At 32.5% G+C, this 16,892-nt stretch overlaps 2 protein-coding genes across 2 annotated transcripts in view; one reads left to right on the top strand and one right to left on the bottom strand.

Annotated features, from left to right (window-relative positions):
- The window catches only part of LOC129222986 (zinc finger C2HC domain-containing protein 1A-like), a 61,585-nt gene extending 55,260 nt beyond the window's left edge, over window positions 1–6,325 (top strand). Inside the window, exon 10 of the mRNA XM_054857550.1 lies at window positions 3,874–6,325. Coding sequence (XP_054713525.1) covers window positions 3,874–4,189 — 316 coding nt within the window. The 3' untranslated portion in view covers window positions 4,190–6,325. The remainder of the gene's footprint in view (window positions 1–3,873) is intronic.
- A 1,616-nt stretch (window positions 6,326–7,941) lies between these two features.
- The window catches only part of LOC129223425 (enoyl-CoA hydratase EchA19-like), a 43,813-nt gene continuing 34,862 nt past the window's right edge, over window positions 7,942–16,892 (bottom strand). The window contains exons 5-7 of the mRNA XM_054858027.1: window positions 14,674–14,823; window positions 12,261–12,431; window positions 7,942–8,947 (exon numbers count right to left, since the gene is read on the bottom strand). Coding sequence (XP_054714002.1) covers window positions 8,883–8,947; window positions 12,261–12,431; window positions 14,674–14,823 — 386 coding nt within the window. The 3' untranslated portion in view covers window positions 7,942–8,882. The remainder of the gene's footprint in view (window positions 8,948–12,260; window positions 12,432–14,673; window positions 14,824–16,892) is intronic.

Here is a 16,892-nt window from a genome sequence, read left to right as displayed (position 1 = left end):
GTCTGAATTTTTTTTAATAAAGACTTTTGATAAGTTTTTAACCCCCCAAAATATGCAGGTCACTTTCTATTGGTCACACACGTAACGCAAAAGGAACAAAAGTTTTACCCCAATTTTAAATTCGAGGACTAGAAGAAAAATATCTTGTATCATAAATCACCTTGATGCATAATACCTGTAACCAGACTTTCATCTTCATACATTCGGCTGAACATTTTTAACGAGGCTTTTTGAAAGATGTCACACAATGTAACACTCTTGAATAGTTTTTATTATAAAACCATTTTTACGTACCATTTTTACGGAAAAAAGTACTTTACATAATTCAACTAAAAATATTGTGTGCCGGCACTGAAACCAAGACTCAATGAGAGTTAAAAAATAATAAATAAATAAGTAAGACTTATTTATTTCATACCCAAAGAGTAATTTAAACTAAGTATTCGCAATCTACATATTTTAAGATAAAAAGTACAATGTTCTATTTATCTTAAACTAAGTTAATATTTTTTGATAATTTTTGGTTTTTGAGAAGAGTAGTGAATAAATTCCGCAGATGGTTTAAAACATTCCAAAAAGTTTTAAACCACATAAATAACTGTTAGAAGTTTGTGAGAGTTTATTAGCTTGGCATTTTTTTTCTTCGTCTACAAATAAAAATTAATATCACTTCATTCTTTGCTTTGTGAATATATCCTTTCAGTTAAGGTATTTACTGACTGCGTTGCCCGGCATACCTCGAATATAAGAGTTTTGTCAAGCGACGCATTTTTAACAATCAGGCTTAAATAAAAGAAAGGATTAGGATTTTTTTCAATTCAAAAAATTTTATCATTGTTTATAATAGGCCTAACCATCCCGTTTCAAAGATTTTCAGGCAAAAACCCTAAGGGGAGTCAACACCCATAGGGGTTGAGGGTGCAAAAATACCCCCATGTGAATTCTTGAGCATCAAAGGACGTCTGTGCCAAATTTGGCAAAGATCCGATGACTAAATTTGAGTTAGGAAAATCCCCGTGGGAGGGGGGGAGTCACAGCCTCCCCCCAGGGGTAAAAAAATCTCCATGTCATTTCCTGAGCACCAAAGAACCTCTGTCCGCAATTTGGAAAAGATCTGATGCAGAACTGTGGATTTTTACTAGGAAATACCCTCAACTGCTGCATGTGGTCAACCATGTAACCCTCCGATGTCACACACGTAACGCTAATAAAATATTTTTTATTGCTATTGCACAAGCTATAGAAAAAAAATATTTATGGAATACTTACTTGGTATACTTAGACACATGCACAAAAAATACTGTTCATTTACCTTTCAAAACTTCAAAAAAAATTACGAAATAATATGAGGCACAGCTTATTTTCAGATTTTCTGAGTCACACATATAACGCTGCATTTAAAATTCTATAAAAATTTCAGATTTATCCTAGAAAAAAAAACACTGTCACCTAAAAACTCTTACATATGTTCTCTAACTCCAATAGAAATTATTAAGATATATTTAAAAAATATCATATTGGTTTTAATTGTTTTTTGCAAAGAAATGGTGTCAAAAAGTCACACACCTAACACTGGAATGGCCCATTTATGGGTCATTCTCCAGAAAATGTAACTTTTAAAAGCAAATATTTTTCAATTTCAAAATCCTTTGTTTTCTTTTTTCTTTTTTCATTCTTACATGTAAGTGGAAGTAACCATATACTTCCATATGGTTACTGGAAGTAACCATAAACAATGGCCCAGCTACGTACCAATTATTTTACTCATAAATGAAAGAAATTAAAAAAAGCCTTGTTCACAGAAGTAAAAAAAAAAAACAAAAAAAAAAAAAACTTTTAATGTTTAAAAACCGAGGTCAATTTAATATCAAAGTAGTAATTTTGTTAACAGTGCAAACAATGAGCTATTTTAATGATAAGTGAGAATCTAATATTAAGCTCTCTTAACTAAGGTACGACTTAATTAGTAGTTATCTTTTCAGTTCAAATATGCGTTGAAAAATAGTATTTAGTAAATTTGAGAGTATACTAGCAATTTATAATTTTGGTAGAATGCCTAAAATTCATGTATCCATCCTCCATCATTTATTTTCACCTCAGAAATAATGGCATTGATAAGGTCTGTCATGGAGGTGAGATTCACGGAGGTGAAGAATTTGCCATTAATGAATACATTTTTCAGGGAAAGATTTTTTTCTTTGTTGCTACAATCTGCACATGTTAAGCATATAAAAACATGCTCACTTCATATTTTACATTAATTTAAATCACTGAAATTCAAGTTCACGGAGGTGAGAAGTCACAATAACCACACTTAGTTTTTAAACCAAAATCTATCTTCTTGTTTTTCAACAAAAATCTCGCAGCTTCTTTATGGCTGAAAATAAACAAGGGGGCTCCCTTGTATCATGGAAAATAAAGTTTGATGTCATTACTGCCATGTGTAACTGAGGAATGGCATTTTGTGTTTAGGTAATGGAGGTGAGAAATTATTGTGTGACATGACTTCTTATTCTACTAAAACGAACTCAAACAAAATATTAAAAAAATTAAATATATTTAAACAATTAGTATTTGAGACATTTGTGAAAGGAATAATTAAAAAAAGTATACTTTTAATTAAAAAAGTTATTAAGCAACATAAACAGTCACACCAAATGTGTGACATGCCATGGAGGTGAGAATTCACATATTGTGAACCAAAAATATACTAAAATAAAAATTGTTGTTAAAAAATTGTTAGCAGGTTCAAATAGATATATTTTTGATGAAATTAAAAAGCATTGTTAAATGATTTGTTCCTTAAAGGTTTTACTGTAAAAGGAGTGTGACAGAAAAGTTACACTTTTTGAAGAATGACCCTTATAACATTAACAATTTTTCAGTAAACAACATTTAAATCATTTACTGATAGTCGAATCAAAAGTCGATCAAATCAGGAGATATTTTGCTCAATTGATTTAAATCTCTCGATACTCGAAGATGGAAGGATCAAATTACTAATGTGGAGTTGTAATAGTAATTTATTTTACAATTAAAACTCATCACTAGTAAATAAATAAATAAATGACAATTCAAGATTTATTAGTCAGAAAGCCTGACCTCTAAACAAAATTCTGTTAAAAAAATATTCATGAAATCGCACAAGCCGATTCACGCTGTCTGCTAAATTTGTTACATATCATTCAATGTTCTCATACTCTTGTCCATAGTTTAAAAAATATTACACCTATCCTCTGTTTAGCAAAAACGAAGTCCGAAAATGAGGTCAGAAGGATTGCAGTTTTCAGGAATTTGCAGTATGGAAAGTAAAATCAGGGGCATATTTACCATATCATAAATGTCGCCCATGACCATAGGAGTCACATAGGAATTACAGAAAAGGTACATGATAAACATTTCAAAATAGCTCAAAGGGTCCCCAAACTTGGAAATCCGTCATGGAATCAACCAACATTCGCCTTCTACTTGGTGTGTGATGCAGCTAACAGGAACGTATTTATTCAGGTCAATTGTCCTCTCCCGGCTTTGAAAGTTAATGTTTTTTTCACATAAGTGGTCGTGGTTTTTGCAATCTTCTGATGAAATGATTCAGGAAAAATTCCCGATGACGGGCCTGGCGGCCAAATGACAGATATCTTTATTTCTATCCAGTCAGCCTTTTACGTGAATGCAATATGGTAAATCAGTCTTAAAATGGAGCTATAATTTAATGAGGCATCAATTCTACTCATAATTGATACTAGTTAATAAGACAGTTTTAGGCCCGTTGATAGTACTTAAATCATGCTCTCTATTTTTGTTTTAATTTTCGTGAATTGATGTGTGAGCTGGATATAAAAACAACTTTCTTTTATTTCTTCATTTCAGCAGCTGGAACAAAAGGCTGACGGACCCACGTACTTTGCCAGAGGTTTCAAGCAGCGAGCTGCCTGGTACCTGGGCGTCCACAAAGCTGGGCTGGACTGGGGACCTGGATCAATCCATGAGCAGCAGTGGAAGTAGCAGTGGCGGTTCCTTGCCACCACTGAGCAGGGAGAGCAATTCTGGGGGAGAGACCAGTCCTCCAGTTGCCTTCTACTGCCATCAGTGCAACAGCAAGTTCCCACTTATTGCAGCAAAGTACTGTTGTGAGTGTGGAGCCAGAAGGAGGGGCACTGGAAGTGTATGCATTAACCAGACAGGCTGATCAGGACCATGCTAATGTCACATTGGACAGTAGCAATGACAGTGGTACTTTGATGAGAGTTTGAACTCATAACGGACAAAAAGAAAAAGATAGTGCCGCTATTGATACTTCAAGATGCGCTTAATTTTTATGGGAGCTCATGAGAACTTTGCTGTAGTACTTCTTTTCAATTTTCTGCGGATTTTTATGCATTAGACAGAATTCCGCCTAAGACTACAGAACTCCCACATATTTTTTGTTATTAGAAATTCATAACTGACTCCAAGTATACAGAATTTGAAAATTTCCATCAAGTTTAAAAGAATGGAATGAGTTCTAATAACTGATGCTAAGTGATTTTTAACCCAATACACAAAATGTTTTTTTTCTAAAAATCCTCCAAAAGCCAAAACTAGTAACGAAAAAGAAATCTGAACGCCCTACACTGATGAACGTAAAATCAAAATATCTTTTGTGACTTTTCAGACTTTGAAAATGAAAAATTACATTATTCATCTTGTTTATACACCCCTCATACCAACCGAAAGTAAGTATGAAAGAATTGAGTTATGCAAGAATGCTGATGAGCAGGAGTCGACACCATGCAAGGAAATCTGTGAGCAGGAATGCTGTGGTGAAGAAATGGCACTGTGCAAAAGAGTCTAAGTGACATTGGCAACAAAGAAATGTAATTACAGTTATCAGTATACAATGAATATTGAAGTTTATTTACGATTTTTTTTTCACAGCATGTCAAATTATTCTACTTAGTACATAAAGTTTTAAAAAAGCCAAACAATTACAGTCCGAACTGTAACAGGAAAAAAATAAGACTAAAAGTGGAAGTGATATTGGCTCTGCATCATATAAATACAAAAGGGGGAAAAATCTGTCCTTTAAATTTGATGACTGATTTTAAAAATCATAGTTAGTATTAGGACTATGTCATAAAGTGAAATTCCATAACAATGAACTTCAAGGCACAACAAATTTTGTCGGTAATGGGAATTTTGCTGTAATAGAATGCAAACAATGTAGATTAAATTAAATTGGGACAGCAAATTTATTTTAATGAAACAGATATTTCGTAGTACTGGTATTCATAGTAACCGTAGTTCACTGTATAGGTAAATATTATTAAATACAATTACATCCTTACCTCAGAGCAACAGTACAATATCTAAATATAGAAACAATGATAAGATATCCTACTGTTATTCTGAGGTGACGATATGTTAAATGGAAATTTGAGTTAAAAAATAAGATAAATTTAAAATATTTCTATTATTTCTAATAGAGTAGAAAATAATTTTTAAAGCAGAAAGTAGATAGCATTTTGTGATAAACATTGAAACCATTTGAAAGAAAATTCTCAAAATGTGGTAGCTGTCCTATATGAATATTTTTTAAATCCCAGCTGTAAATATAAGTTATGCAATTCACCCTGCTTTGCCCAACACCAATTAGGTATACTTCTAGCTCTTTTTCTGTCCGAATGGAGGGATCTTATGGTACTTTGAAAGAGAGAATTTGAAATTTAAATATGTTCCTAAACATTATTGTTGAATTTTTTTCATGTGTATAATGCTTCTTGAGAGAGCCAAAAAATTATCATTAAACATATAGATTAATATATTCCTTAATAGAAACTTATTGGGTCTCATGTTTTGATGGAATAAATACCTTCAAAGTTTGAAATCCCCCCATGTTATTTCTTCCAACGTTGCTGAATAAAATAATCTATTTATTTATTACTGAGCTGTCCATTTTGATAGTGGGACAAGTCTATTTTTGAAAAAAAAAAAGAAAAAAAAGACAATGGTAATTACAGTTAAAACTTAGCATGATCTTTTTATCTATAATAGTAACTTATAGCCCAAAAAAAAAAAAAAAAAAAAATCAGAACTTAAATATTTGGGCGTTTTAGTTCTTGATTAATAAAACTGATCATAGAAAAGCTTTCCCTTAAATATCTCGCAAAAACAAAAATGGACTTTCCCTATTTTCAAAATAAATGGCTCAACTATAGACAGAAAAATTTATCATTATTAGTGAAAACTTTTTCCTCTTGCTTTTGTGTTTTATTATTATATCCTTATCTGTTTCAAGAAAATATGAAGAAATTATTTACCAGTGCTTACTTATAGTAAAATTTACTTCACTAAAGAAAAGTCTCTGTGATTATTGCATTATGAACATTTTTTTTATGCTTATGAGAGTGTCCAAAATACTGGCGCAACAAAAGGGGGGGGGGGATTTGGGGGTGAACACATCTTCCAGATCCATTGCTTTTAACATAAATGCAAATTCTGATACAGTAGTTTATGCATATGAAAGGGTCGTTTTGATCAAAAAATCCCCTTCAGATGGTATTTTTCATCACCCCCCTCCAGAATGTATTTTTGATCTAAAAACCCCCTCCAGAAGGTATTTCTGGCTGAGCTAGTGAACGGAAATAATAATAGTATTGTCCTGAACAGCAGCTCCCATGCTCGTCCAAGTTCGCCTCTCACTCCCTGCTTGACCCCTGACCCCTAACCAGATGTGGGGGCTTCTTACGACTGGGAACATTTTAAAACAATCATAATATACCAGATGTACATATTTATATGAATTGTGATGCGTCCCTTTTTGCTAAATAAAATAAACTTGAGACTAAAGTGCTGACTTTTACTTGCATATCGGAGCGGAAAACCAGCCCAAAATATGGAAACCTACCCAACGTGGTACTCTACGTAAAAATTTTATATGAAAGCACGATTCGCGACAAGTATTGCTTTGTTACTATTTCTGCAGAAAGAATGTTCCAGCTGAAAAATTTGACTCTGCTTATGTACAGATCATGACAATTTTGAAGTACAGTCAAGTCTCGAAAATCGGTAATTGGGACTCACCTCACTTGGGATTACTGACAACTCGGATTATCCAAAAAATTCTTTCGGATCAATTATTTACACTATTCGTATGACATAAAGCAGAGCATTTTTTTCCTTGTATAAAGAAAAAGAGATACTGTCTTTACAAAAAGTTTATCACTCAAATTCAACATAAATTTCTCTTTTAACTGCATCAAACAAATTTTGACTTTAGTTCTTCTTGATATCTGTATGCATTTATATGTGAAAGATAACCAAAACATGCATTTTCACTGTACATGAATCCATTTTGATGAGTTTTGTCATGACCTCTGTATCAATGTGCGTGCGTATGCAAATATCTTGGATTACACAAAAATGGTTAAGTGGTAGGATGGTTTAAATTTCATATATTCAGCTCACATAGCATCAAGTTGTGCACCTCTTTTATTTATTACAATGCGATATTCCAAAAGGGATGTTAACAAGTTCTTTGTAGCAACTCAATGTCAATTTTACGTTTCAGCTTATTATCTCTTAGGTGCATATCTCTTAGTCGATAAAGATTTCATGCCACTTAGAGAGCTGTTGAAACTAAACTCTATGATGTATTATTTATTGTATGTTGTTAATAAGTTTTACTGCAGCAAAATATTTCTATTTTCAGATTTTAATTAAAATCAATTTTTTAGCTACTAAAAAATTTAACTTCAAATATAAATGAAACACCTTGGATTAAACAAAACCTCGAACTTTCGAGAAACTTGGATTTTTGAGACTCTGCTGTACCAAATTTGCTCCATAGTCAAAAAGGAAAATATAGTTAACAGTATTAATGATTGAATGCTTACTTGAAATACCAAAACATTCATGTTACAAGACTACACTTATTTGATACATTTAAATGGTATGTTTTATTAATAGAAACAAGTTTTGTACAAACTATATAATAGAATATTAATTTTACAAAAATATAATCATTCAGCAGCTTTTCAAAATGCAAAAAATTATCTGAAAAAGAGCATTCTTGAAAAGAACCAAATAACATTTTAAGTCAATTTTATCAACATATTTACAGAACTTTTAAAGACCTTTCATTTTTTAACAAAAAATTAACTATTTTAAACATGGAAGACTGAATCTTTTGCTTTAACAGCCAAAATTTCTGCCTGAGAGTGGAGACTCATATAGTTTTTACATGTATATACATATTAACATACTAGGATTGGTAATATAGTCTTAAACCACAGGCTCTGGTATAATGGGGGCTGAACTCTTCAAAATCCTCTCGTCAGATCCCTTTGAATTAGGAAACAGTAAGGCATCTTAATTTATCTATGTTCCAAATTTTAAGAATTTTACTTTAGTACATTAAAACCATTTAGGTTCAACAACATCTCATTTTTGTGAACTTGGATTTTTTTTTTCTTTTTAATTCAGTATATTACTTAGAGAATTGTGTAAAAATGAATGACATGGAAATCAATGGAAACAACTTTCCTATTTAAAATTTTCATTAAATAAAGTTCTTAGGATTGAAAACGCTGTGAAAGAAAGTAACTTCAATTACATTTATGAAAATTCATACATAGCATTAAATACATGAATTTGAAAGATCAGTGACTATTTTCACAATAATAGCAGTTGACGCCTGAGTGTACAAACTCTTTGGGACCACAAAAAGTATTCATAAAATCAAGAGTTTGTAAAATCAAACAGTATTGCTTCAATAAAAAACATTTCGTGACTTGTAAACTATTCATAAAGTCCTGAGTGTTCGTAAGGTTTTGAAAACTCAGAGTCAATTGTATAAGATTCTTGAGAGCTGATGAAATGAGGTTAACTTTGTTCAATAATTTTCAGTGTTTATTTGTATCTTCTGGAGAATTTTTCAACTTTGACTGGCCAAAAAACTTAGAAGCACCTGTTTAAAATTGTGATAAATGAAACAAAATCAAAATGCAAGCAACTTAACAAATCAATAATTAGTTACTTTATAAAAATATTTCAAGTTTATTTTAAAAAACAAATTTAAGAACTATACCATAGCCATCAAAAATTTTGTTCAATGAAAAAAGCATACTCTCCCTTTCTTCCCCAGTTTTACAGTTATTTTTAATAGAAACAATGGAAAATATTTAAAGAAATGACGGTACTGAAATACTTTTTGACACATAGAAATAGTCCTCTGAGAGAAAATACTCCCCACCCCTCTAAGGTATATATAGCATTAGTGGGTAGCGGCTATTTAATGAGTGAATACCATTCAAGAGATTCTACACTTTGAAAACTTAGTTGCAATTTAAACAAAACCATTAAAAATTGAAAAAGGTTTTTAATTTAGTTTTTCTGCTCATAAATATCCTTTAAAATAAAATATTTGTTTACAAGCATTCCTTGTTATCAAAGCTCACTTCAAATATTTCTTATTTTCTGAATGTGAAATTAAAGAAATCATACAATAAGTGCTGTAGCTAGATTGTATTTTAATCTTTATCTTTACTAATAATAAAGCGGAAAGTCTCTCTGGATGTCTGTAGGATGTCTGTGACACGCATAGCGCCTAGACCATTCGGCCGATTTTCATGAAATTTGGCACAAAGTTAGTTTCTAGCATGGGGGTGTGCACCTTGAAGCGATTTTTCAAAAATTCGATTGTATTCTTTTTCTATTTCAATTTCAAGGACATTTTCCGGAGCAAAATTATCATAAGATGGACAAGTAAATTACGAAATTATCATGACGTGAAATGGGAGAGCGAATAAACATAGCCAATTGGCGAGAAATTTGTCATCCATTATTTGTAAAAATACAGGTGAATCGAATGACCTTTTAATTTTCAACTACGGGCAAAGCCGTGCGGGTACCACTAGTCAATAATAAAGCTGAAAGTCTGTCCGGAGGATGTCTGTGACGTGCATAGCGTCTAGACCGTTCAGCCGATTTTCATGAAATTTGGCACAAAGTTAGTTTGTAGCATGGACAGGGTTCATACTCTGTTTGGATGAAAAAATTCCATGACTTTTCCAAGACTTTTTCATGACTTCATTGAAAATTTTCATGACCTCATTACACGAAGAGAATAGCACTATTTAATCTCAAACTTGGTTTTATTTGGAAATGAGCATTAGCAAAACGTCTATACGAATGCTGCAGCCTCATTGAAGCACTTACTCGTAATGGAAAAAATATAAGTGCACACTTAGAAAAACTAAACTATTCTTATTTATCTTCATCATATAAATTTAAGTAAAGTAAAAATACAGTGAAGCAAATATGATGATGCTTAAATGTCTGATACTTTTTCAAAAACAGGCAGAATGATATTGAATGGGACAAAGCTTGAATGAGTCCTCACTAAGTTTCAATAAATTTGCTTCAAAAGTTACCTTTTAGTGTCAACAGTGCCTTTAATCATCTAAGTAACTTGACAGTATTTTGGTTCTTTAAAGTAAAGCCACATAGTTTAGTTCTTTATGTTTCTAAACCAAGTCTTTTTTGAAAAAACCGTTTAGTAATGAATCAATCTTCTGATTCAAGAGTATATTTGTTTTGTTTACAAATTTGCACATTTTCAAATGCATATAAATTAATAGCTTCAGAAATTCCAGAACACGTTTAATTTTCGACATTGAACGTAGCGATGGGTCGCATGGATTAGTTTTGCATGCCGTATGTTGGGCACTACTGTTTTAGAGCATTAGAATTCCTCTTTTTCTGTGTTCTATCGCCTGACTTAAGATCTTTATTTTCTAAAACATTCAACAAATTAAGATAAACTCTGATAAATTTAATAATAAAGTCCTTACGAGTGATGGAATCGAACTCGCATGCAATTGAATTACTATTTGAGTGGGAGTGGCAAAACTAAGAACCTGAAATTTTTTCTACTACAGAATATGAAACATAAGTGTTGAAAATAACAGAAAATTCAAAATAAGTGATGTCCCGGCAGTAAAATCACATAGCAAAAAATGGCAAGCGGCTGCGACAGAAGTGGATGCAATGAGATTTCAAAATTCAGATTTGATTTTTGGATCGTTCAATTTTCCACTTTTAATAGCTTTTATGTGCTATACTGTTAAATCACTCATGATTTCTAATGTTCCTTTAGTTACTTTTCCTTTCTCTTTGTCCAGGACATTTTTCCATGACTTGAAATAAATTTCCATGACTTTCAATGAAAATTTCAATTTTCCATGACTTTTCCAGGTCTGAAATTCTGTTATTTGTTTTCCATGACTTTCCAGGATTTCCATGACCTGTACGAACCCTGCATGGAAGTGTGCACCTCGAAGCAATTTTTCGAAAATTCGACGTGGTTCTTTTTCTATTCCAATTTTAAGAACAAAAATATCATAAGATGGACGAGTAAATTACGAAATTATCATAACGTGTAACCATAACATGGGCACAAGCCAATTGGCGAGATACGAAATTATCATAACGTGGAACCGTAACATGGGTACAAGTCAATTGGCAAGAAAATTCACTACACTATATTTGTAAATATACAGGCGAACCAAAAGACCTTTTAATTTTTCTATTACAGGCAAAGCCGTGCGGGTTCCACTAGAATAAAATATAAATGGCTTAACATTCTTGAAAATCTTATCTAAAAATTCAAATTATGAATAAGATTTTGTTAAAAATATATTTTCTTAAATTAAATATGTGTGGCAGAAAACAGTGCAAAGCATTGAATGGAGCAAAGGAGGATCAGAAGGGACATGATTCAGTTGTTTAAATTTATCAAAATGAATGATGTTAATGGATTAAATTTTTTCCCGAAAGCAGGACGAGGGGGTCATTGTTTTAAGCTATTTAAACCTCAGGCTAACCTGGAAATAAGGAAAAACAACTACTTTAGTAGGGTTGTGAGCACTAGTAACAGCTTACCGGAAGAGGTGGTAATGAGCAAGGGGGTGGATATCTTTAAGAGGGCCATTGATCTTTATTGGGAACTAATAAATTGACTAGGACCAGCCTAGCTGGGATAAGAGCCTGTTCCTTGTTGTCACATTTGTATTTGTATTTGATTCAAATGTGCAGTAGGTAATACTTCCTGCGTGTTTGATGCACTTTTGAGTCCATTGGGAGACCTGGAATCCTATTTTTTTAAATATAAACCTTGAAGTGGTCACTACTGAATCACTGACCACTACCAGCGTGTTTACCTTACTCTTTACATAATAAAACTAAACATCTTTGAATTAAGGCAAAAAAATATGTATTACCTAGAGAAGCATCCTTCAGTACAGGAATAGCTCTATTTATTTCAATTTTAAAAGCTTCTTCTAAAGAGTGAGCATCATAAACTACTTCTTTTGTTGAATTTTTATCAACATTCATGCCTTTTTGAGGAAACTTTGCAATATCATTGGCTAGACTTATAGCTGACTGAAGAGCTGAAAAATAAAGCATAAGCATAATAACTCGAGCTTATAAAAATATTTCTAAAAATTTTTACAAGACATTTATGCAATCAATTGAAGTGCAGTGCATTGTGGTAGCTCCTCTTGCTTCCACCCTGCAGACCCAAGCACGATAAGATTGACTCAGCCTTTCATCTTTTCGGTAGGTCAATAAAATGAGTACCATGAGTGCTTGGGAACTAAAAACTGGTGGTTCCACGTTTGGCTGACCATCTAACCAAAACATCTGCCTTTGACTCAAAGAGCCTTGGTCAAGAAAACTGAGATGGGCATAGTAGGCCTTAATGGAACTTAAGTATTACACCACTCCCACCTTTACGCTAATAAGCCAACGAAGTGCATTTGGTGCATTCGCTGTTCGAATGCAGTTATCTTTTGGATTACTTGTTGCCTTGTTTTGGCAACAAGGGAAAGCTGCCATACATTATAAAAACCGGCAAATCTGTAGCTACAGTGGCGTTAATATGTAAGTACCGCCTTGGTCCCCATTGGCTGTTGTGCCCTGAGTTCTTGGTTTATGTATTCAATTATGTACTAGCATCTTTTTCATTTATAAAACTATAATTCTAATAGCATAAAGATAATGAATTGTTGAGTTTTTTTTTTTGGGGGGGGGGGTGAGGCATAGATAGATAATATAGATGTGCAGCATGCCATGTGCAGATACATTTGCTGTAGATATGTGCAACACCTGATAATTGTTAATATCGATATGAAACATTGATCACCTTCAAAATTGGTTAATAAATTAATGAAAAAGAATCACCTTTCGCTTTATTGAATGCATGACTGAAAGAAAAAGATATTGTCTTGCTAAACATTTTGTCGATCCGCTGCATATCGTTTTTCATAATTGCGCCAAGTTTTGAGTTTTGTGCACAGAAACTAATTTTTTTCTCACTATGGAAAGGGAGGGGGGGAGTAGTTTTACTAGTTTTCTGTGGAGTAAAAAGGAAAATTTCTGCATTTCAGGGGAAGAGGATACACATCCCTCTAATTCATTACACCTGTTAAAAGCATCAAATCAGAGTGTTTCTCACAACAATACCACATTAAATACCAGAACTGTAGAACAGTTTAACTAGTTGGCCTGCGGAACAATGGATCCTTCTAACATTTATCTCAATTCCTGCGAGTGCAGAAGGATCACAGGTTGGCATTTTAATGAAATAATTACTAGTACAAATGCTGTACGACTCCAGGTCCAAGAGGCTAAGCTTTAAAACGAAATATTTAATCAGAACATTGGCCAGTATTTGTACAGCCCTGGTTAAAATTACCAAAAGAAAAAATAGGAATACAATTGAGGCAGTGAGAAGCAAAGGGATGTAAGAGGACATTTCCAACTTTTGAGTAAAACATGTATAAAGATTACGTCCTAGGTAGGCTTTCCTTTATTTTTTTTTCTAAATCATTCTGTACAGCAGCACCTACCAGTGCTACTAGTACTATCTCTTGCCCTATGACAGAAGAGAATTTGGAGATAACCATTTATACTGGTTATCTCCAAATTTTTAATTTTGCCACTTGCATCCCTTTGTTTCTCACTACCTCAATTATACTCAAACTAAAAAATTTTTTTATGTAAGGTTCCTGAAAACATTATGGGTATTAACTGCTGATGAATGTATTTAAAAAAATAAAAGGCATAATAATGAAGAAAAAAATTGAATAGGGCAAGATGGTACAGAAGATGGTGTGACAAAATGCATAATATTTTGGATACAATTTTTTTTCAACATCTATCAGAGATTATTTTTGACCAATGTTACATCAATTACATTAAAACCTTTTAAACGAAAATGTTTTATGTTTCTTTAGTAATGCACAATCCAGTGTTACAGTTTGAACAACAAAAACAGGAGTAAAAATAATATTGAACTATGTAGGAAATACAGCACAGATACATGACTGATAAAAGTATCTCACTAAGTTTAATTAAAAAAATCTTTAATTCCACTCTATGTTTGTTCAGGGGCTTTAGGAAGACAATTTAAGCAGGCGATGGGCCCCACCAAACAAGGTCTTATATCTGAATCTACAGTCACAAAAAAATAGAGCAATTTCAAAGGTAATTGAAGTGAACATGCACCCCCTGTTTGGGGAGTAAATCCATAGAAACCCCATATGATAGAAATGGTGTGCGCGCCCCATTCTGAACCCCTCACCCATGCGGAAGCCAAAAGGGATATACTGTATGCAAGTAAGTTTATACCTTCTCCTTTCTTGCATAACTTTGTTACAAGTCCCATTTCTGAGGCCTCTTTCCCACTAATACCTCGCCCAGTCAAGATAAGATCCAGTGCTCTAGCAAGACCAATGAGTCGAGGAAGTCTCACTGTACCACCATCAATCAAAGGAACACCTGGAAAACAAAATAATAATTAGTTTTGGTACAAATGCAGGAAAACCCAGCCAGTAAATGAGCCCACCCACAGCCAATGCTCAAAAAAAAAAAAAAAAAAAATCTCACAAAAGTCTTCGTACACTTTGAAAAATGTCTATATATTATTGAATAATCTAACTTTTTACAAAGTTTTTATTTAGTAGAATATCATGCAGTATCAACAACAGCTTTTAAACATCTGGGAATAGATTTCATTGTTTTTTCTTTCCTTTTTTATGCAATTTCTGAGTAAGTGTTCAGCTGCTCTTCGAGTCTTTCAGTTTCTATTTCGCTTTTCGTTTCAATGGTGTATTTTCGTAATCTAGCCGCCACATATCTCCAAATACGTTCCATTAAGTTTAAATCTGGTGATTGAGGAGATATTTCTCAGTTTAAGGACAATTTTTGAGGAACCAAATGCAAAAGTGTACTTCTTATCGTTTTATTGATAAAAATAAAGTTGTTTACAATTACCAAATTTTGGGCTAATCGTTTAAAATTGTTTTTTAAAATATTTAAATGAACAGCATTCTTCATTATTTCTTTTAAAAATTCTAAATTTCCAAGTCCTGATGCAGTTATGCACCCTCACACAAGAACACCTTCACCGTCCTGATTAAGTGATCCAACTAAGTTCTTAAGATTAAATTCCTCATTTTTTCTTCTATTGACAGATATACAACAATTTAACCCAAAATATTGAATTTATTTTCATCTATAAGTAAGACGTTGTTTCAAAACGTTTTGAGCTCATTTATCATTGATGTTACGATGGAAAGCGTAAGCTTACTGTTTTTCGCACGAACAAGAAAATTTCTGCGTGAAGAGATCCCCTTTAATCCAGCTAATCAGAGAACTTGACGAACAATTTTAGGTAAAAATTAAACATAAAATGTTTCATTCAATTCTGCAGAAACTTTTTCAGCACTTAAATGTGTATTTTTCATAATTTTTTTTAACTGTAAACCTTCGATCACGCTTTGTTAATTTTGCCAGTTGACCTTTTCTTACCTTGTTTGCAATCCGATTCTTGTCTTTAAATCATTTTATCAAGCACTTCACTATAAAATGGTATAAATTAACTAATTTAGAGACAATTTAAACCAATTTATGTCTACCGTGAGGAGAAAAAATCAAATTTCGAATCGTGTTTGTTGTTTTCTACTCATACCTGCCATTTAAATATAATAAGCAGAATATTAGGGAATAAATAAACAAAAAATTAAAGGCAAATGACTTTACAGTGTCATTACAATGCAAAAATAATTTTAAAAAAACCACATACAATAATTTAAATTATGAATTTATTCGAAGATATTTCAGTGTACGATGACTTTTGTGGCGTATTTTTTCTCTGTCTCTTTGTTTTTTGACAAATTTCAAAAATTAAATCCGGCAATATTTTGAAAAAAACTACTGGGTTTTATTCAGAATGGCATAGGAATGGTGTGAAAAAAAAAGGACTTCATATTCGATTTCAGTTTTGCGTTATTTTGGTTTTACTACAAAATTTCAAGGTGTACGAACACTTTTGGGAGCCACTGTAATATAAGGGAGGGTGGCCCAAAGTGGGTAGGTTTTCGAAAAACGCTTGAAAATTGTAGCTTTTGGATTTTAATCGCAACAATTTTGGTTTTATTTCATAGCAGGGTTCTTGAACTTCAAAATAAAAGTGATTTTTGTATTATTTCAAACCCAATAATTGTTTATTATCAAACTTTACAAAAATTTGAAAAACCTGCTTTGCCCTACCAGGGAGCACAAAGCGGGTGAGCTTAAATAATTGTGATTTGGTACATTTGCAAATCAAGTATGAAGTTAACTAGTATGTTGTGGCCATCACGAAACTTTCTTCTATATTTTTTTTTTCTGATCCCTCCCCATGCTTGACGAGGAAGCAATATTCCCAACAAAAACAAAATGACACATGCAAAAACTTGACTATCCCAATGTCTGAATTATTGCAAAAGCAAAGCAAAGAGCGAAAATTGAAAGTTATTTTAAAAGCCTTGCTTGAATTAATTACAAATATTTTATTTGTTAACAAA

Source organism: Uloborus diversus, chromosome 5 (assembly GCF_026930045.1).
Source record: "Uloborus diversus isolate 005 chromosome 5, Udiv.v.3.1, whole genome shotgun sequence".
Classification (NCBI taxonomy): Eukaryota; Metazoa; Arthropoda; class Arachnida; order Araneae; family Uloboridae; genus Uloborus; species Uloborus diversus.
The sequence above is the reverse complement of the archived record's forward strand: the minus strand, read 5'-3'. Positions and strand labels throughout refer to the sequence as shown.